General features: G+C 31.1%; 1 protein-coding gene across 7 annotated transcripts; it reads right to left on the reverse strand.

Annotated features, from left to right (window-relative positions):
- Positions 1 to 492: 492 nt before the first annotated feature.
- Positions 493 to 18,747, reverse strand: LOC111698602 (uncharacterized). 7 transcript variants are annotated; one of them, XM_023468971.1, is made up of 14 exons: positions 18,721 to 18,747; positions 17,226 to 17,308; positions 16,194 to 16,204; positions 15,546 to 15,647; positions 14,525 to 14,563; positions 13,099 to 13,221; positions 11,777 to 11,865; positions 11,343 to 11,433; positions 11,249 to 11,278; positions 9,457 to 9,516; positions 7,252 to 7,384; positions 6,056 to 6,142; positions 4,907 to 5,099; positions 496 to 724 (listed from the first exon to the last, which is right to left on the reverse strand). In XM_023468971.1, the coding sequence occupies exons 1-14, from the start codon at positions 18,744 to 18,746 to the stop codon at positions 592 to 594; spliced, it is 1,200 nt and encodes a 399-aa protein (XP_023324739.1). In that variant the 5' UTR covers position 18,747; the 3' UTR covers positions 496 to 591. The 7 variants fall into 7 exon arrangements, with proteins under 7 accessions (XP_023324743.1, XP_023324739.1, XP_023324740.1 ...); XM_023468968.1 differs by having other exon boundaries at positions 502 to 724; positions 16,194 to 16,202; positions 17,203 to 17,308; XM_023468969.1 differs by having other exon boundaries at positions 506 to 724; positions 4,907 to 5,093; positions 16,194 to 16,202; positions 17,203 to 17,308.
- Between the last annotated feature and the right edge of the window lie 3,038 nt (positions 18,748 to 21,785).

Consider the following 21,785-nt stretch of genomic DNA (forward strand, 5'->3'; position numbering starts at 1 on the left):
CCATCACCGAATTTTAAATTATTAAGACGTGAACGGTTCCTTAAATAATTAAAAAACAACATTGTCTATTTGTCTATTTGTATATTTTACGTCTGTAGCTCAGCACTGTACCGGAATAACAGGGTGTCCCACAATATCTCGGATGTTTATGGCTCTAAACTGTGATTTTAGGGACTAATCAGAAAATTTCAAAAGAACGAATAATTCTTAAAATTGTATAAGCCTTAAATAATAATTTGCACTCAGAGTGCCAGAAAACACCAGGTTTTCTGAGTATATGTGCGAATTATGGTATAGGACGGAGAAGTTCCTTCTTTCTCCTCCTCTACAGAGATACAGAGAACAAAACCGTGGTCTAACCTCACCCAGAGAAAAGAGAAAAAATTCAATCCTCTCAACGTCATTGCAATTGATCCTCCATTTTAAAGTTTACCTCTCCGATTTACCTTTTTTGTATTAAAATTATGAAGACATTCATGTTTTTCTATCTGAAAAAATTATAATTTCTTTAGCGAATTGATAATTGTAGACAATTGACAGAATTTAAATCTTTTCAAGAAAGAAAACCGACTTTATCTTTCTCATAGTTTCTCAGATGTGGATCGGTCCTGTAAATCTGTAATGAAGATGGTATCTACGGTCTCTGATGTGGATCGGCCCTGTAAATCTGTAATGAAGATGGTATCTACGGTCTCTGATGTGGATCGGTTCTCTGTCTCTGAAACTGAAAAGAAGATGCAGGGATATTTTGAAAGATGAAAATTTTTGATAATTAAAGGACTGTAGTGCAGTATTTGTTTGTTCTGGATGATTGCAAATATCTTTTAAAACCTTTCTTAAACCGACATATGTTTCTTAATTTATTATAAGTATTGATAAATATTGCTTTATATCGAGTAGATATTCTAAAGATGCCAAATGAAAAACTATCCGAAACCATGAAAGATTCTGAATATAAAATTTGCCAAACCAAATTAAAATTTAAATGTTTGTAAATCCTATTTTAGAACAAATTAAATTAACTCCAAGAATTCAATTTAAAGTTCTCATGTTCGTTAGAAAATGAACGATCTTTAATGATTTTAAAGATGATTATAAATTCATGTTTTAGACATATATACATTTACCCAAAGACTTTGCTAATTATAAAGACAAGGCGTTGGAAATTTCTCCGACTATTGTGTACGCCAGTATAGCTGTATTTTGACGTCATTGGTTATTTTGGTTGCTTCAGAGTCAAACGATCGACATTAAAACCTTAGATATTTAACGCAATTGTGAATGTTTTGTGCTAAAATTTATCTAAAATTAATGATATTAATTTCTATTTTAAAATCTATTTAATCATTTGTTGGATATGAGGATCATCTGGTGAATTATAGCTGAATTTGTGATAAAGTTACGCATCTATTTTGTATCAAAAATAGCCGATAATTGTTTGTGAAAATTTTCAGATGTCGTCTAATATTTTTTCTGAGGTACTATGGAATGGAATTTTAGGCGATGAAGAAGAGAGGGGACCAGAAATGTCCAATATTATAAACGGTAAATAAATTTGGTGTAAATGTAGTCTTCTGTTTAATCTTAGGCAAAGAAAAAATATTGCATAAATTAATGTGTTAATCTTATTCTTCAATTGATTTATGAGGATTTTGTTTCAAAAATAATACCATTAAAGAAAATATATCACAGAAAGTTTCTTTAAAAATGCGAATTAAAGGACGACCTTTTACTTAGAAGTCTTTTAAAATTGATTACATAAGTTTTGAGGCATTAATTATTGGAGTAGTTTAAAGACGGAAAAAAATAAATACATTGGTGAAAAAAAACCTAAGGAATACTAAGACGACTTATAGACTCAATTTACGATTAAATAGTTTAATGAACGTTAAAATAACTCTTTTGAGCAGATAACAAGTAGATTGTCTAATTATAAATTATGTCAGCATTTTCAAATTCCATAGTTTTATGTTTACAAATTCTTTGAATAATTCTGATAAATTCAGGTCTGTCAGTGCCAATCAAAGCTCCAACCTGTATAATACAGAGCTGCAATCCAAGAGTATGAGGATCACGGTTTAGATTTCCAGCAAGAAAAAAATTGTGGCTGAAGGCCCTTCATTTAAATCAAGAGTAAATCACAGTAAAAGATCCAAGAGTATGTGAAAAACATTTCAAACCCTCTGATTTTAAAAGTAATTTATAATATAATAAATATTACGACGTTAATTTAGTAATTCATTTAAATTAGGTGGGGAGAGAATTCCTTCTTACATGAAAAAAATGAGATAATTGATTACTGTTAAAAAGTTCAAGGTTACAATTGCATAAAAGATATGAGACTTGATTGGTGTATGGTTGAAATTTAAATACCAAGATCTTGTAGGTTATTTTTTTTTATAAACAATTAATACTTCAAACCAAAAGTAAATGTTCTCAGGGACTGATTATAGTTGTAATTTCAAGTTACCAACCCATTAAAGGTTCTAAAAACAACGGTACTTTCATGAACTAGAGACAAATTAAATATTTCATAATAGATAAACTAAAGTGGTTTCCTTGTTTTCCTTTTAAATATCTATTCATTACAAAAGACGACATTATGAAACGTAAATATATACCGGATTTCTGGAGAAGACGACATTACTTACTATTTATGGTAACCCGAGAAAATGCGTCAAATTTGCATAGATTTTCTGATGCGCTATCTTTAATTAGCAAAGTCTTTGCATTTACCTACATACATACTACACCTACATACATACATACATATATCTACATATAAAGTACATTTAAAACATTATTTACAGCCGATGACAGAAACATAAACAAAAAGAGTCGAAAATATCTTTACAAAGACTTAAAACTTTTAAAGATTGTTTTTTTTGAGATTGATATTTTTTCTAACTTCACACCTATAAATATAAAAGTCAATGCAAATTACTTTAAAAGTTACAAAAAAAAACAATTAAAAAACAAAAGCAATATAAACGTGTATTTCGAAATTCAAAAGAATTAAAAATTATTAACAATTTCTTTCTTTTTCATTATAAAGCACGAGTTCAGTTTTCAGAATTAAACATAAATATCCAGAACAAATCTTTCAGTTAGATATTGATATGGCTAGGGAGGGGCACATCTAGTAGTGATTAATTCGCACAAAATAGCGTAAAACTTGAGCTGAGCTGGTTAATCTCTCTTTACAAACTCTAAATTTATCTTGCATGCTACAAAAATCAGCCTTTAGTGAGGGACATGTATTTGTTAGAAAAACCAGAAAATTTGAGCTTCCTAACTAAAATACCAGATAAGGTTAAAATAGGAACATATTTTTAAATGTCATTTAAAATATTCTAAAACTAAATTACGCTAAACTTTCCTTAAATCATATAAAAAGGTTTTGCGAATAGAAACCCTTGGGCTTAAGTACATTTTATGAAGTCCGTTCATACGTCGCTATTTCAGTTAATTTTCAAGAATTTGTTTACGTTTATTAATAATAGACATGGATTAACAATTTTATCAAAAAACAACCAATGGGGGACGGGTGGAGTAAAGGAGATATTCACAAAACTGTGGAATAAATAATAATGCATTGAAAGAGACCCGACATAGGTGTCGTAGACCTTTGATATTTCAAACTAGGAATTCTGTTAGCAAAAAAAGTTTTAAATATCAAATTTTCTACACCAGCAGGTTGCATAGATATAGAGAAAAGAACAGTTGAGTTCGTGGCTTAGACTCAATTTTTTCTGAGGTTTTAAACTATTGAGTCGTATTTTGAATCATACTGATTGAAAATAGAAAATAAACAAACTCTGAAGGATTAGATAGATAGATATTAACAACAGGACAGTCGCCAGTCCATACCTAAACAAAATCGGGACATTTTATAAAGGGACGATTGTAAGCGTAATTTCAAGTGGCCTTCCATTTATAGAGTGGCATGTCAGATTCACAACATTTGCCTGGACAATGATGAGGTAAATACACCCTTACGTATTGCTAAAGATTTAGTTCGGGATCAAGGTTATAATGCAAGGAAAGTTAATTGCAGTTTCGTATACTCTGTGTACATATTGAAACCAGTTCTCTCTGGGCAAAATTTGTAAACAAGAATAGATTCATCAGTGTTTATTAAGTATCCGAGGAGGTTAATAGCATTAAATTTTGATAATTTTGAAAATTCAAATAATAGTTTCCTATGACCAGAATATTTCATTGATTTTTTTATGGGAAAGATGGATCCCATGTCTGGCTTCGACATCCGTCTTGTGTTTACATTACCGCCCAGAGAGAGTACAGTGCAGTACAAAAGATGCGCACACCTCTGAAATAACTTTCCTTGCATTAGTACCCTGATTAGGGGAGACTTGATGCTAAAGTGTGCAATGTATGTATGTATACTCTCCGTGCTAGTGTACACTTGCACGGTTTCTTGGCACTTAATTTCACTCTATATACAGTTAAACCCTAAATGAGCCATACAAGGAAAGAAATTATCAAATGTCGTCTTGACAATTTTACGTAAATATCAGTGTTTGCGAAAATGAATAAATAGCCATAAATATGCGGGAACAGTTTTAAAGAGCTCCATATTATCATTTAATAAAAAAAACTAAATATCTGCAATATTCCATCAGAAAGTGAAGAATACGACATTTGATGAATTCTTTCGATGTATGGCTTATTTAGGTGTTAACTATATATATAAATAAGAATATCCACGAACTCCTTGATAAAACAAAGATTGTAAGGATATCGTTGAAAATCGGACATATGCCACTCTTTTCTTTAAATGACAGATCTCTTGAAATTACGCTTACAGTCCCTTTAACATTCAGAAAATACTATTAATCTTTTGTACTGCAAGCCAGAAAGCAAAACATTTTTAAACTTTTTTAACCTGGCGAAGTTGAGTGCCTGGGTTTTCTCCAGTTCTATTCCTACTATAGAGTCAAGGATCCAGGAGTTGGATATTCTTAGTTTAATCTGGTTTAGGAGTTCTGTAAACCGTCTCTCAACCTGAGATGCTACCCAGGTTCCAACTAAACCTGATCGAGATCCAGGAGAACACGCCACAATCAAACTATCTGAAACTATCTGTGCATCTATTCAAACATACTAAGGGTGTCCCATGAAACATGACTGTAGCAAGACAACTTAAACGTCGTCTTTGGGATTGAATTTATTTGTGACATTCAGTCGTCAACCTACTATAACATGTATTGTTCATAAAACAAAAACCCCAAATTCTCCTAGTCCAGACACTCCCAAAATGTGGTCTGCCTTTTTTTTGTGCTGTCAATATTACCTGAGATATTAAGAATTTCGTTCAGATTTTAATTTTTTTAAATAAAACGAAAATAGTAAAATCAAGCACAAAAAAGACCGCATTGGAAATTTCTAATTGAGCGGTATTTCGTTATTATTAACTCTAGAACTTTACGTCTAAGATAAGTTTAACGAATAAATTCCGCAAATCATTTCAAAGATCAAAGACGACCTTCAAATCGTCTTGCTACTGTCATGTTTCCCGGGACACCCTGTACATAATGAAGGGTATATTTGACTAAAATATCTTAATTGATTTTTTTATATCGACATTTTCTTTTTTCGTGAAATCGATTTTTTCAAAAAAAAATTCGATTTTTTTTCAAAATTCCTCGGGCACTTGAGCTAGTTCTACATAATACACCAATATTTGGGGTTAGGAGTACACACTAAGCTAGAAATATGTAAAAAGTGAAATTTATGCGACTTGTAAGACTTTGTGACCTCGTAGTTTGTCAAGTATGATAAAAGCAAACTTATTTGGTTCCATATTAGAATTAAAGGGAGAGACATGGTAGACGGTAGTTGAGCTGAAAGTGCAGTATTGTAGAGAAAAACTTTAGGATTCATTTGATACCGATGTGACATTTTTACGATGTACATTTCTCAAATAAGAGTGTCAAATCGGTTGCAATATTTCATCAGTTGTTTCAACAGAAGAAACGTTTTTTAACAATAATTTCCATGTTTATTGGTATAAATAGAAATTAAACCTCTATACCTGAAACTCTTTTCTTCCCCTCCATTGATTTTTCCCTTCTTCTGAGTAGAAGTTTTTCTCCTGGAGGTTTACAGTTTATTCTAAACCCTGCATTTATACAAAATATGTTTTCTCCTGGAGGTTTACAGTTTATTCTAAATCTTGAAGTTACACAAAATATGTTTTCTCCTGGAGGTTCACAATTTATTCTAAACCCTGCAGTTACACAAAATATGTTTTCTCCTGGAGGTTCACAATTTATTCTAAACCCTGCAGTTACACAAAATATTTTTTTTTCAAAAATTCTTCAAAATAATTATTTACACAGTTACACAAGATATGTTTTCTTTAAAAATTCTTTAAAAAAATCATACGTATAAAATTATTTATCTTTACAATGTTTTTGCAAATAAGTATATTTTATTTTGGCTTGGTGTGTTCAAAAAGATATTGTTATGTATGCTCACCGTATCACTATTTATATTTCGTTTGTCTGTATATAATAAATGTCAAAATGTTTGAATTGATTTTGTCACATTTTTGTACGGCAACTCATATGACTCAGAAAGGTTTATGGACCGTCAAAGTTCTCAAATTTGACATATTTCTCTAAAAGGTTTCAATTAAAAGAAAAAAAATGCGAAAAATTGAATTTTACATAATGAAGAAAAATGGTCATGTTGAAGAGCAACATTTAAAGGGTATTATTAGAAAAGGTGGTGTGACCCGGATTTTTTACTTCCCAAAAAATTATAGTTTAAATATTTTTTTCAGAAATGTTTTTTTTTTATAAAAATGTTCCACGGGGACTTTAAACTAACTCAAATCTCGATCTTAGTGAAATAATGTTTGAGCAGGGTTGGTCAAAAGCCGGTGAACAAAAGAAGTTTTTGCATTTTTAGTAATAATTCAAATTGAACTAAACGTCTTGTAAATATGTAGATTAGATTTAAACAATTAAAAAGATTTTGCGAAATTATCGTGTTTTATTCGTGGATTAAAAAAAATATACGAACCATTCTAAAACCTTCCCTGGGGTCATGTGAGGTTTCACAAACAATTTTAGACTGATCGGTTCAGCCGTTTCGACATTTATTGGATAAAAAACCACTGACAAGCAAAGTAGAAATATATATTCATTGTGGGTAGCCTTGTACCAAAACCATGTCTTTGTAAATATTTCAAAAAAGTTGAAAATAATAATTATGATTATTTGCCTGTATCCTCTAGCTCCCCATCCTGTGAGATGGAATGATCAAAGGAAAGTATGTTTGATCTTTTATCTTGTATTTTCTTTAGATGACTAGAGCCAGGTTCAAGAGACATTGTTTGGAACAGTGCACCCTCCACCTTACAATATGCATATTATTTAAACATACAATTATTCAATAAAATTGAAAAAAAAAAATTTATTTAAAGGGTTTGCATTTGGATTTTCATATTCCCTCTAAAGGGGTTATTCCCGGTTTGCAACAGTATCCTTAAAAACCTTCAAATGTTCTAATCCCTATATTTAGCAACCTGTAGGAGATAGAATCGACTTAATTAATTTCATGGTGCCTTAAAGGGACTGTAAAGGAAAAATGAAAGGGGGTATAGGCTGAAAGCTAATCACTTTAGCTCTCGATCGCGACCCATGAAAGTTATATCTGATGTTCCTATCTCGAGAAATTGATATACAACCGTGTAAAATTTGTACAAAAATTAATAAATATACAATTCTGTATAAAAGCAGTGGGTTTAAATAGATCAAATTCAGCAAATAAGCAACCAATCTTAAAACCGTGATATCCCAGAGAAAGCTAATTGTAATTTAGGTTTACTCCAATTCTAATTTTATATTTGTTATTTCTATTTTTAATTGATTTAATTCATAATATCATTAATACGTCCGTATTACTTGACCAGTAATTCCACCAATGGCAGTGCAGTTAAGTGGTCACGTGATACAGGCGGAGACATGTGACCAGTATACTGCTCTGCCATTGGTGATAGTTCTGGTCACGTGATTTAAGTTTAAGATTTTCAAAATTTTACATATATGAACTTTCGTATAATTTTAACACAGTTTTATATCAATTTCTCGAGACAAGAACATCAGATAAAACTTTCATGGGTCACGATCAAGAGTTAAAGTGATTAGCTTTCAGCCTATACCCCTTTCATTTTTCCTTTACAGTCCCTTTAACAACTTTCAACTTTGTAATTTTCACAGCATATCCCATATTTAGAATTAGACAACGAATTTATTTTTAATGTTGTTTTCCAAGCTTATTTATGATCAAATTCCCCAGCTATTCTGTGTTTTTACGAATTGAGTACGCATTTTCAAAACAAATCTGTGCGCAATTATAAAAATCTGTTTGATAACTGTTCTGCGTTGTTTACAAAAATTAAATAAGATAATTTTTATCAAAAATAAACATTTAACTTTAACACAGAAATTTCGACGCTGAAAGAATTTTTTTGACAGTTTAGACAAATACAAGACAGCTTCAGTAATCCCTTTGTTTACATATAACCTTCAGCGGCGTAGAGCACTATAACAAGGTTATAATGCAGGGAAAGTTATTTCAGAGGTGTACGCATCTTTTGTACTACCGTGTAATGTCTCTTTGCGGTAATGTAAACACAAGACGGATGTCGAAGCCTGACATGGGATCCATATTTTACAAAGAAATCAATGAAATATTCTGGTCATAGGAAACTATTTTGTGAATTATCAAAATTATCAAAATTAAATGCTTTTAACCTCCTCGCATCCTGGACAAACACTGATACACCTATTTTTGTTAACAAATTCCGCCCAGATAGAACTGGTTTCAATATTTGCGCAGAGTATTCGCAACGGCAATTAACTTTCATTGCTTTATAACCTTGGCACTAAATAACTTTCAAGGTGAAAATTCTTACGTTGGCTTTATATATGTTATACTGAGAACTCACAAGAAAGGTGTGAAGAGTAATACATTTCAAAAATATTAAAGGGAGTGTCTGGCTAGAGATGGTAGTTGAGCTGAGAATGCAGTTTTGTAGAGACACTTTGTTTGATTCATTTTAGACCTATTTTTATTTTCTTAACCTGTTCCTAAACATCTTGTTAGTTTACTGTAGTATGCTTGTTACATTTTTCCTGGTCGTTATTAAAATAACCGATTCTTAGAATCATCTCCCCAAAATGGACAACCAATGAGGATTCTTAGAATCATCTCCCCAAAATGGACAACCAATGAGGATTTCAAAGGTTGAATTTGGGCTCTTGGTAAACAAATATTCACCGTAAATACGTCTGACAGGTTTCAAATAAATCCTAATAAAATTTTCGACAACATTGCACTTTCTGCTCAACTACCCTGTATAGCCGGACACTCTCTTTAATTTATATGTTGATATTTAATTTATCGTCTGTATTAAAAAAATACCTTCCAATTGATGCAAAAGTCCGGAGTCTCAGGGGGATTTATTTTAGAATCTCCAGAACTCTAAATGTATAGTATAGGGTGTTCAAATAAACATTGGAATCAAAACACATCTCAGAATATCGTCTTTGATTTAAAAAAAAAAAGATAAAATACAGCAAGGATATAAAACAATGTACGCATGTAAAGCTTCTCAAAGTGGGGTCATTTTCCTTCAGTTTCTAAAATTGATTGAGTTATTCAAAAATTAACCAATTTTTATTTGTTTAATGAATTGGAATTGGAAAAAAAATCTTTATATTCCCGTCAATTTTTGAGAAAGCAAGAAATGGCTGCGTACACCTTGAAAATCCCGAGATTGACAGTTGCTTTATGGCCTAAATTGTATTTTACTACTAAAAGTCGCGATTTTATCCCTATATTTTTAGGGATATCTCGCAAATATAAACTTTTATTTATAACTCCAATATACAGGGGTATACAACAATGCAATATCTAAAACTCGTATCTTTCTTTTATACAGAGAATACCAAATAGATTCTAATACAATAGATGGCAACGTAGAATGTGAACACTCTCAGTACAGCTGTTTTCTGACATCACAAGTGTCAACTTAGTTTTTTATTAATTATTAATCAATTATTAATAAATTATTAATAATAGTTATAATTTTAGAATAAATTGCTTATTTTACGGTAAAATAATTGCAATTTTATGTCTTCTTTATTTTCTGTTTTTACACTTTTTTATTTAATCTTGGAAAATATGTCAACTAATGTGAGAAAATTTATTTTCCTAATTGTTATTTTTGACACTTGTGACGTCGTGTATAATTTGTCCATTTCTCTGTTGCCACCTATTGTTCTTGATAATCTATTTGGAGAATACTAAAGAACCAATTGAATACTTCATATATTGTGGACTGCTCAGACCAAGGTTATAATGCAAGGAAAGTTATTTCAGAGGTGTACGCATCTTTTGTACTGTTTCTGGGTGGTAATGTAAACACAAGACGGATGTCGAAGCCTGACATGGGATCCATCTTTCACATAAAAAAATCAATTAAATATTCTGATCATAGGAAACTATTATGTGAATTATCAAAATTATCAAAATTTAATGCTTTTAACCTCCTCGGATACTAAACGAACACTTATGCATCTACTCTAGTTTTTATATTCCGCTTGGAGAGAACTGGTTTCAGTATGTACGCAGAGTATACGCAACTTTAATTAACTATCCTTGCATTATAACCTTGGTTCAGACACTACAATACATAAGAAGTTTTCTTTTTTCATTATTGAATGTAACATTAGAATAAAACTCGTAAAATCCCTTTTTGAAAATTTGAAAATTAAGACTTTGCCACAAACTCAAAGGAATTGAGTTTTTGCCACAAACTCGCATTTTAAACCTCTATATCTTTGCAACCTTAAGGCATAAACCTTTGATATTTCAAACTTAGACTATTTCATCTATCAGAATTAATAGTTTGAGATAATAAAGGTCTTGGAAAACGGGTTGCAAAGTTATAGGAATTAAAATATCAGAGTTTGTGGCAAAAACTCGATTCCTTTACTAATCCCTTTAATTTATGGTTTAAACCTTTGATATTTTAAACTTAAATTATTTGGTCTAAATTAATACATAGTTTAAAATATCAAAGGTCTACGACATTGGGTTGCGAAGTAACATGGATTGTAAAATCGGAGTTTATTACAAAGACTCAGTTTCGAGCCCTATACCCCCTTTGAATTTTCACAAACACTCCCATTAACGTGTTAAACAATATTACCTTTAAATTCTCTTCATTATTGAAGCGACTCTGAAATAAAACAAAAATTAAGCAAATTAATGGAAAAAGGTAGTTTTTTTAAAAATTAAAAAACCTTAATTTCTTGAATTTCTGAGTTAGCTCCAAGCATTTTCATTTCCTGATTCATTTCTTCTCTTTCTCTACTCAAACTCGCAGCATAGATTCTAAAACATTAAATTCCGACATAAAAGCATACCATATTGACAACGGTACCGTTTCAACCTCCGCCTATATGCAGTAGAGACAAAAAAGGTAATCGACAGAATTGAACAATCTTAAAGATCAGAACTATCGTTCTCGTTGCTGGTTAAACAACGGTTTCTGTTGTGAATCAGGCATGAAATCCCTTTATTGGGAAGTCATTTTAATCATTTTGTCCGTCCCTGAAGACGTCAATTTTTGTTGCTGCTTTCTACTTTTTTACTTTATTCTATTCATAATAATAACTTTTTCTTTAGTTGTCATTTTTAGCAAAAAAAGCATTTACAGTTACAACATAAAATATACCTTATCGTGTCCATTTGTTTAGAACATTTTTCTTCATATTTTAGTCGGCCAACAAACTGACTGCTTTTAACTAAACCTTCTAATCCATCCTACACCAAACATTAATGGAGTTGATTTGGAGTTACTAAGAAGCTATTATGGAGTTGAAATATGGAGTCTATATGGTGCTTTAAGAGGAAATGAGTTTTTGCCACAATCTCTAGTCTTTTAAATCTCTATATCATTGCAATTTGCAACCCGATGTCGTAGACCTTTAATATTTCAAACTACGAATTATGTCAGATATATATATAGTGTTAGTTATACCATATAGTTAGTTAGTTATACCATCAGGTGGCAACGATATAAGGAGTGGAAATATGTTTTTTACTTAGATTAACTCCAATATTTTTTGTACTTGGATTAACTCCAATATGTTTTGTACTTAGAATAACTCCAATATGTTTTGTACTTGGATAAAATATAATATGTTTTGTACTTAGATTAACTCCAATATGTTATGTACTTAGATTAACTCCAATATGTTTTGTACTTGGATAAAATACAATATGTTTTGTTCTTAGATTAACTCCAATATGTTTTGTATTTATATTAACTCCAATATATTTTGTACTATAGATTAACTCCAATATGTTTTGTACTATAAATTAACTCCAATATGTTTTGTACTTAGATTAACTCCAATATGTTTTGTACTTAGATTAACTCCAATACGTTTTGTACTATAGATTAACTCTATGTTTTGTACTTAGATTAACTCCAATACGTTTTGTACTATAGATTAACTCCAATATGTTTTGTACTTAGATTAACTCCAATATGTTTTGTACTATAGATTAACTCCAATATGTTTTGTACTATAGATTAACTCCAATATGTTTTTTACTTAGATTAACTCCAATATGTTTTGTACTTAGATCAACTCCAATATGTTTTGTACTATAGATTAACTCCAATATGTTTTTTACTTAGATTAACTCCATTATGTTTTGTACTTAGATTAACTGCAATATGTTTTGTACTATAGTTTAACTTAAATATGTTTTGTACTTAGATCAACTCCAATATGTTTTGTACTATAGATTAACTCCAATATGTTTTGTACTTAGATTAACTCCAATATGTTTTTTACTTAGATTAACTCCAATATGTTTTGTACTTGGGATTAACTCCAATATGTTTTGTATTATAGATTAACTCCAGTATATTTGTACTTAGATTAACTCCAATATGTGTTGTACTATAGATTAACTCCAATATGTTTTGTACTATAGATTAACTCCAATTTGTTTTGTACTAAAGATTAACTCCAATATGTATTCCTGAAGTCGGTCTAACTGTTGAATAAGAATAGTTGAATGAGGATCATGGATTGATAAGATTGAATCTCTAACATGGCGAACCTCTTCTACAATATTGGAAACACAAATCTCTCTCTGTCGAATCTAGATATTAGAGGAAATTTCAAATGACCCGGCACTGCCCGATTCACAACGGTACCTTAAAGGCTTTGTCTGATGAAGTATGAATTATATATCAATGTTTATATTTTGGAAAATTGATTTTGTTCAATTTAAGATTCTCTACAAAAGTTAAAAGTTAAACACTTTTAACCTTAGAAAACGACAATATTTTCCACATTATTGATCAGATAAAAGGGTAAAAATTACCATTCTAAATCTGGGATTGCCATCTTTGAATGGAAATTATTGAAGGGTTACGTGAAATAAACCAGTTTCAATTCAATATTTACACTAATATGGTGGCTCTGTAGTCCATATTAGGGACTACAGAGGTAGGTCGTCAATCCAAAAAGGAAGAGACTTCCGAGATGATTAAACGGGATTTGTTTAGTTTGTTTTCATGCATAAATGGTCCCTTGTAGCTTGTAGACTAAAACCGGTTTATCATTAAGTTAACCATCAACATACTCAACTGAACGCAGAAACCAAAAATCAAGTTTTTCCCACCAACAAATATTTTCTAATTTCCATATCCTATCAACTTGAGTCCAAATTAGGGTTTCCAACGAAACGGGAAAATCGTTTCGCGAAATTTCAGCATTTTTCGCATTTCATTCGTTCGCGAAAAATGCGAAAATGTTTGCATTTTTCGCAAAATTTCGCTGAATTTGTTTCTCGAAAAAATGAGAAATTTTCGCAAGATAAGAAATGCGAAATTTTCGCGAGATAAGAAATGCGAACATTTCACGAAATAACAAATGCAAAAATTCCCGGGAAAACAAAATTTGAATATTTTGTGAAATACGAACGAAAATTTTCGTATTTTTTAGCGAAAGTTTACGTTTGCTGGAAACCCTAGTCCAAAACTAAAAAATATGACTGAAATGTTAAGTTTCAGATTAAATGGCGTTTGTAACTTAATTTAAACCTTAACTTTAAGCTAAATCTGAAATATTTAACCCCAAAAAAACCTTTGAGTCTCTCAAATTTTTATGTAACAATTATGAGTCTGAGATATTTACTTTATGCAACTTAAATTTTGCGCATTCTTTAGTTTTCGACTTTGACCCGGGGGAAACTCTTGATATTTACATCCAACAGAATTCATAGTTTGAAATATCAAAGGTTTACTGCATCGGGTTGTAAAGTTTAAAAGGCTTAAAAATCAAAATCAATTCCTTTGTTAAAAAAAGGTGGTTTTATGTAGATAATTTAATAATTTTGAGAAATTTAAATCTAATCATTAGAATCATTAGAACCATTATCTCAAATTAAATTAATTGACCTGAAATTCTGTTCTTTGGTGTAGAGTTGCTCTATCAGACTAAATTTGGAAAATTAAAGATAATTTATTAAATTGTTACTATTTAAAAGTGGTATGAAATAGAGGAAATCTAAAGCCTGAAACTGATGTAAGTAAATCTACAGATTATAGGAAAAAATGTATTTACAGGTAAAAAATAAACAAATAAAATGACACTATTGAGTTCTCTGGCAGGCTCTCGGCCTTTCATTCCCCTTGGTGCTAACTGACTCCATTTCGGTTTTAGCCCATGCCGATCCTATTTTCTCCTTCTAAGCCGTGGTTCCTGCCTATTGGCTTGAATTAAACTAGGATCTGGGGCAACAGTAGCTTTGGTTTTCCACGCATTCAAGCATGCGTTTATAGTATGTTTTCTGGGTTGGAAATTTAAAACGACAATTATTTCTCCGCATGTTGTCCTGTTAATAGGCTGGACTACTTGCAATCCGAACTTAGCTCTGGGTCCGTATGAGGACTGAAGGGGTTATATCAATGGAACTATTCATATTTTCCGAGCTATTGAGCTAACACCAGTTACAAAATTACTATTTTTCCAAGAGATAGGAATCTTTTTTTGTTCGTTTTTTAAACATTCAATTTTTTTTCCTTACAAGAGGACAGGGTTCCAGAATATGCGATGTTTGTTATAATTTTAAATTGTATTTTCTATAGTTTTATTTTCATTATATTTCGAATTCTTACAAAAAAACGCTCTTTAACTACTTTTATTAAAGCAAGATTAATAGATTAAAATTAAATACAAAATTTGGATTTAAAAATGAACATAAACAAAAATTAATGCTATTTAGAATAATTATAATCCAGAATTTAAATATTTAACACATAAAATGTTATTTTTTAAGTATATAGTTAAAATTTACAGTTCTGCAACTTGCAAGGTGTTGATTATTTTAAGTTTTAAAAATAATTAAAACTTTTCTTAGTTATTTTGGTGACCAGAAACATTTTAAATATCTTCACCTATTTTAAAAACTAAAACTACCTTTAGGGATAAAAGAGTGATCTGAGCCGCCTCATCATCAACAGAGTTCAATCTTTTCTCCGAGGCCTCACTTTGCAGGTGCAGTGCATTTGGTGGCAGACCCTGGTTTTATATCCATTTAAAACGTTTTTTTTTGCTCGTTTTTGAATTTTTTTTTTAGATTTTTGACAGACGTTTTCAAATACGGTGAACTTCTGGTATTTCCAAAATTTCAAAACTGCATTCTGTAAAAGTTTGCGCTTCTAAAACAAGGCCAAATTTTTATCAGACATAGGAGAAACAAGGGAAAACAAAAATAACGATTGTTCTTTTGTTTTTTCTTATAATTTTTCTTATCTCTCAGGGTCCTGGCATAGTGTAAGGCAAGCAAATGTTCTTGTGATGGGTCGTTTTCCCTATTTTGAAAAACGATCTTTTCGTTTTGAAAACGACAAAGAAAGCAAAAAAACGTAACGATCTTTTTGAAAAAGTATCTATTTTTAAAAAAGGTTGTTTTTTATAATAAAACAGTCGTTTTTAAAATGATCGTTTTCGGAAGTCGACTCTTCGGTAACGATCGTTAATGACTTTTTTAAAAGAAAATACTTTTTTTGGTTGAAAAATCAGGATATTTCTCTTTATAAAAACCATTTACGAAACATTCATCACCTTATTTTCCTGGAAAAAAATTAAATTAATTATAATAAAACTCAGATTCATTAGCGACAAAAAGATTATCAACCCTACATAGTAACATGTGTTGCTAAACTTTGCGTTGTTATGTTTATAGTTCACTATTATAGCTTGGGAGCCCTATTTCTCGAGAAAACTCAACCGTCGTGTCTCAACGTAGAATTTTTAACAAAGCTAAGATCATTTCCCTGCAGTTCTACCGGGTTCCCAAATCAATTTGAGACAAATCAGTAAAGGGGTTTATGAGTTATGATCGGACATAAAAAATAAACTGAGACCACTACTATATAAACAAGGTTACCCACAAAGGATCAGACTAACAAGACGACCGAAGACTACCTAAAACTCTTAAAATATCACGATTCCAAGGTTGAATTAAGTCTCACATATAATCTTTTGATGGAATTTTAATAATTGGGCAGAAAAAAATAACTGCAGGGAATCATGAATATATGGAAACAGACAGATATTAGTTACAGTCATATCTGTCACTGTGGGACGTGGGTAACCCTGTATATATAGATGACAGATACGATTACGTGGGTAACCCTGTATATATAGATAGCAGATACGATTACGAAGGAACAATAGTTGCAGTTAAAAGGACAGTAATTGCAAGTGCCCCGCAGTACAAAGTTGGCATTGCCCGATTGACAACGGTACCCTTGAAACTTTAAAATAATCTAAAATGTGGAAGATAACTTTGTTTTTCTCAACCAGAAAGTGTTGAAGAAATTCGTTAGTCATTTTTCAGAGAAATCACAGATGAAAATAATCAGTAAAAACATGGAATTCTAATGCATAATTGATCAGCTGAAGCTGTTAAGGGCACCATTGCGTATATAATATTACAATCTTTTCATAATGGGTCACTCGAATCTGCGCTTACAGTCCCTTTAAAGTAATTTTTAGAGCAAACAAAAATACCAAACAAAGGGGCGTGGCACAATTATAAGTCATGAACTATTAAACTGAGATGTTTTACCTTGCTATAATGACCATGATTCTTCCCAGCTGTTTTACTAGAACAGGATTGTATTGCTTTCCCTCCCTCTGGTAAGGAGATTCGTCGGTGTTGCATCCCTCCCTCGCTTTATCAAATATTAATCTTGATATATGTGTACACTGTGCACTCCCTATTGGGGGGGGGGGGGGGGAGGTGCAGAGATAGTCGTTATTTCAAGTGACCGTTCATCTAAAGAGTGCCATATCTGGTTCACAATGGTAACCTTCAAATACAGAGCATAAAATTAATAGAGTGGTGTTAACTCCAAAACAGTGTAAAACCACCATTTTGTTGTACCGTCACCGTATTGCAGCGCGTGGTCTCAAACCCCTTGAACTATTTTAACTCTTTTGAGAAAAACAGTTATCTTAAAGTATGTAACATTTACAAGCAATGTACACTTTGAACTTATACTTTTTAGACACTTTAAGATACTGAAATTATTCATTCACCGAAAAGAAAATTCAGCGTCAAAAATGGACGGAAAGAAATAAGTTAGAAAAATTAAGAACCTTTAGACCTTTAGACGAGAATAGAATATATATTAGAGGGGAATTTACTAGAAAAAAGTGTAAAACGGCCATTTTGTTGTACTGTTTCCGTACTGCAGGTGTACTTCACATATTTGCGATATATAACCTTTTGGACCCTGGAACATCATTTTATAGAAAATCTAAAATTAATGTTAAAAGAAAACCAAATTATGAAATAGGCTGGTTTCATAATTGACCAATGATCATTTCACATAGACTCTATGCCTTTCACTTCACAAACGATGTTTTTTCGTTATAACTATAAATCAAATGATGTTTTTTATTCACCTAATTCATTATAAAGTTTATTTAACAGCTTTAAAAATTCGAAATTGAAATGAATAGTCTAGGGAACATACTGTATTAATGTACTCTACTGCATATAATTTGTGAACATTTACATGATTTGTACACTTTGAACTCCCTTTCAGGCTGAAAGGGACTGAAAAAATTCATACCGAGAGATTGTCTAAATTCCCCTCTAATATATATTCTATTCTCTATGCGTGCGGGTGAAGAAAGGAGAAAAAACTGAACAATAGAGTTAGTACCATTTTTTTTATAAAAAATCAAAAATTGTTAAAAAATCATTCTACTATGTGCCTTAGTGAAAATCTAGAGTTTTCAAGTTAGAAAACCGAAGAAAATTTAGATTTAAATTGGGTATAAGTGTTCAAATTCGACATATAATACGTTCAGAGACGACTGTACGGATTTTATACTGGCTGTTTCTTTATATTCAAATTCCCTGCAACTGTAAACTTGTTTCTTTCTTTGCCAAATCATTTTATAAGCCAATAGATTACTAGTGAGTTTTACGTCGTCTTTATAGTCTCATCCTTTGTGGGTAACGCTATATTTCGTTACCAATCCCATTTATCAGCAAATATACTCGGAGTTTAAATTAACATATAATCAAAAATTTATCAGGAACTGAAATTACATTCTGAAGTTAATTATTTTCCTAGGGTTGGTCACAAAATCTCCCATCCTCTCTACACAAACTAACAACTTATAAAGATAAGGTAAAAGTTATTAAGCAGAAAAGAGATAAGAAGGTCGACAAAGAATTTAATCTTCAAAAGCAAAAAAAAAATGTTACAGATTTATTACGAATTTAATTTTGAAAAGAAAAATAATATATCTATTTGAATTTTTAATCTTTTTTACACTTTATTATTTTGTTTCCAGATTAGGCTACCGAGAGCCACAGGTCTGGCTTCCGTGCCACAAATTTGGCAGCCGTGCCACAGGTATGGCTGCTGTGACACAGGGGGTGGCAGCCATGACACAGGTCTGGCTTCCGTGCCACAGATTTGGTCGCCGTGACACAGGTTTGGCTTCAGTGCCACTGATTTGGCAGTCGTGCCACAGGTCTGGCTTCCGTGCCATAGATTTGGCAATCTTGACACAGATTTGGCAGACGTTTCAGTAAACCTTTGTCTGATCAAGTATGACAAATTTTTCAAGCTTAAAACTTAAGTGTCTTTTTGAGAACAATGTGTAGTGCATGTTCGGTAAAAGTTTATTTTTTTTGAATTATTTTATCCTAAAAAAAATTGAAAATTAACTAAAAAAGATCGTTTGAACACATTCGATTTTAGTTTTTTCCCGCATATGTTTAATCTGAGGGTCAAAATTTGGCAAATGTGAGAAAAGCAAATGTTTATTGGATGAAATTTAAAAAATATTTGGCTTTCTTACACTACAGGGTGTCCCACGAAACATGACAGGTGGTAAAAAGTTTAGAATGTCTTCTTCCATAATTTTTTAAGTTGTTTAATACCAAAGATAACAATAAAATCTTATATAGGCGTCATATTATAGCAATATTAACTTAAAAGTATAATATATTTGAGCAAAAGATTTTTTAAACGAATTAAACTGCAAACAGCCCTTAATATCTAATAAAGTGTATGGAAGACGACATTCAAAACTATTTACCAACTGTTATATTTCGCGGGACACCCTGTATGTTAAATTTAAACCCTGAAAGAGAAAATTTATACAGAAAAAGAACAAAAAATTACCCAAATTACCCCTTTGATCTTACACATTTAACTTTGAGCTTCGCGCTCTTTCCACTGAGGGGTTAGAACAAATATAAGGTTTTCCCCATTGTTTGAGATGGATTTTAAATGTCGTCTTTATCATTCCAAAAGTTGGAAAAATATTATTTATTTACTGAAGGAAGTATGCGATATTGAACTAATCAAGAACAAAATGTCCATTTACATTCTTATCTTACAGCGCTGACCAGAGCTGAAAACTATAGAATGTAATATCCTTCATCCCGATCTATTAATTTATCTGGAGATTAAATTCATGAGGAAAACAAGCAATATTTAATATGGAGTTTAAGAAAAAGAGTGGATCAAGCATTAATCCCGATATCCACCATTCAAAGGTTCCCAGCTCAGATCAGATTATCATATATACTAAAATAGATAACGACATCTTCCTTTCCTTTTATTTCGAAATCTCTTTAGGGATTTTGTAACTTCGAATATATGAATACTTGGAGTTAAGGGCGCTTCGCGCCCATCCTTTTTGAACTTTTAATTGTGGCTCAATCTGTGAGCATTTTCTCCTTGTACAGTATAGAACAATAACAAAAAAGTTCGCGGATTTTCAAATATTTGTTTGCGCATTTTAAAAATGTTACAAAAGTTATGAGTAAAATTTTGGATTCAACTTTTTGTAATTCTGAGCATCCATAAACCTTCCATATAGGCTTATGAGGTACACCACAAAATTTGGGCTCTGTTGGTACAGCCGTTTTGACGTTAATTAGAGACAAACAGACAAGCAAAGTTATTTATATATATAAAATGAATATTATAATTATTACAAATTACAAAATCTGTCTCTATATTGTTAAATTAAAATAAATAAATTTTAACCTTCACTTGGGGATAATTCCTGTCTACGGCACTGAAAATAAATTCAGTATTCAAGACAAATATTAAGATTAAACTCAGTCTAGTTCTCCTGCAAGTTATAGGACTTACATTTAAAATACTTACAGTAAAAAGACTTACAGTTAAAAGACTTTCAGTAAAAAAACTTACAGTTAAAAGACTTATAGCAAAAAGACTTACAGCGAAAGGACTTAAAGCAAAAAGACTTACAGTAATAAGACTTACAGTAAAAAGACTTACAGTTATAAGACTTACAGTTAAAGACTTACAGTTAAAATACTTACAGTTAAAGGACTTACAGCTAAAAGACTTAAATTTAAAAGACTTACGGTCAAAAGACCTACAGTTAAAAGACGTGCAGTTAAAAAACTTACAGTAACAAGACTTAAAGTTAAAAAACTTACAGTTAAAATACTTACAGTTAAAAGACTTACAGTTAAACGACTTGCAGTTAAAAGACTTACAGTTAAAATACTTATGATTAAAAAACTTACAGTTAGAATACTTACGGTCAAAAGACTTACAGTTAAAAGACTTATAGTTAAGGGACTTATAGTTCTGAGCCTTTAAATAAAACTAGGTTTTGAGTCGACGGCGCCCCTTTCCTGGTGAGTTAGTTAATTAAAGTTAAAGTGAGTAAAATAATTAATTAGTTCGTTTTTCGTTGAAAATATATGTACATAAAAGAGATAACATTATCTTTATGTCTATCTATCTATCTATCTATCTATCTATTTATCTATTAGTGTAATTTAAACAAATCCACGTAATTAAATAATCAGTGTCGTTGTGTTCTCTTAGAGAAAAGTACGCGAAGATCGTTTAGTTTCAAACAAAAAATGTCTTTCAATATACATACATAATTTCATGTTTAGTATCTGTATCAGGTTAAGTTTCCTTATTCATTGAAATTTGAAAAATTGAACGTGCATCAAAAAGTTTACATTAATCGAGTAAAGAAATCTAAAACAGTGTTTTTTTTACAAAACGTTTTTCTATTTATGATTCACAACTATAATACCTTTTCTACGTCAATGATTAAAATAACTGTGGCGTGCAGGTGGGCTTTAAAAAACTACTAAAGAATATCCGCATGTAAGGATGGATC

The sequence above is a fragment of the Eurytemora carolleeae genome, unplaced genomic scaffold (assembly GCF_000591075.1).
Source record: "Eurytemora carolleeae unplaced genomic scaffold, Eaff_2.0 scaffold322, whole genome shotgun sequence".
Classification (NCBI taxonomy): domain Eukaryota; kingdom Metazoa; phylum Arthropoda; class Copepoda; order Calanoida; family Temoridae; genus Eurytemora; species Eurytemora carolleeae.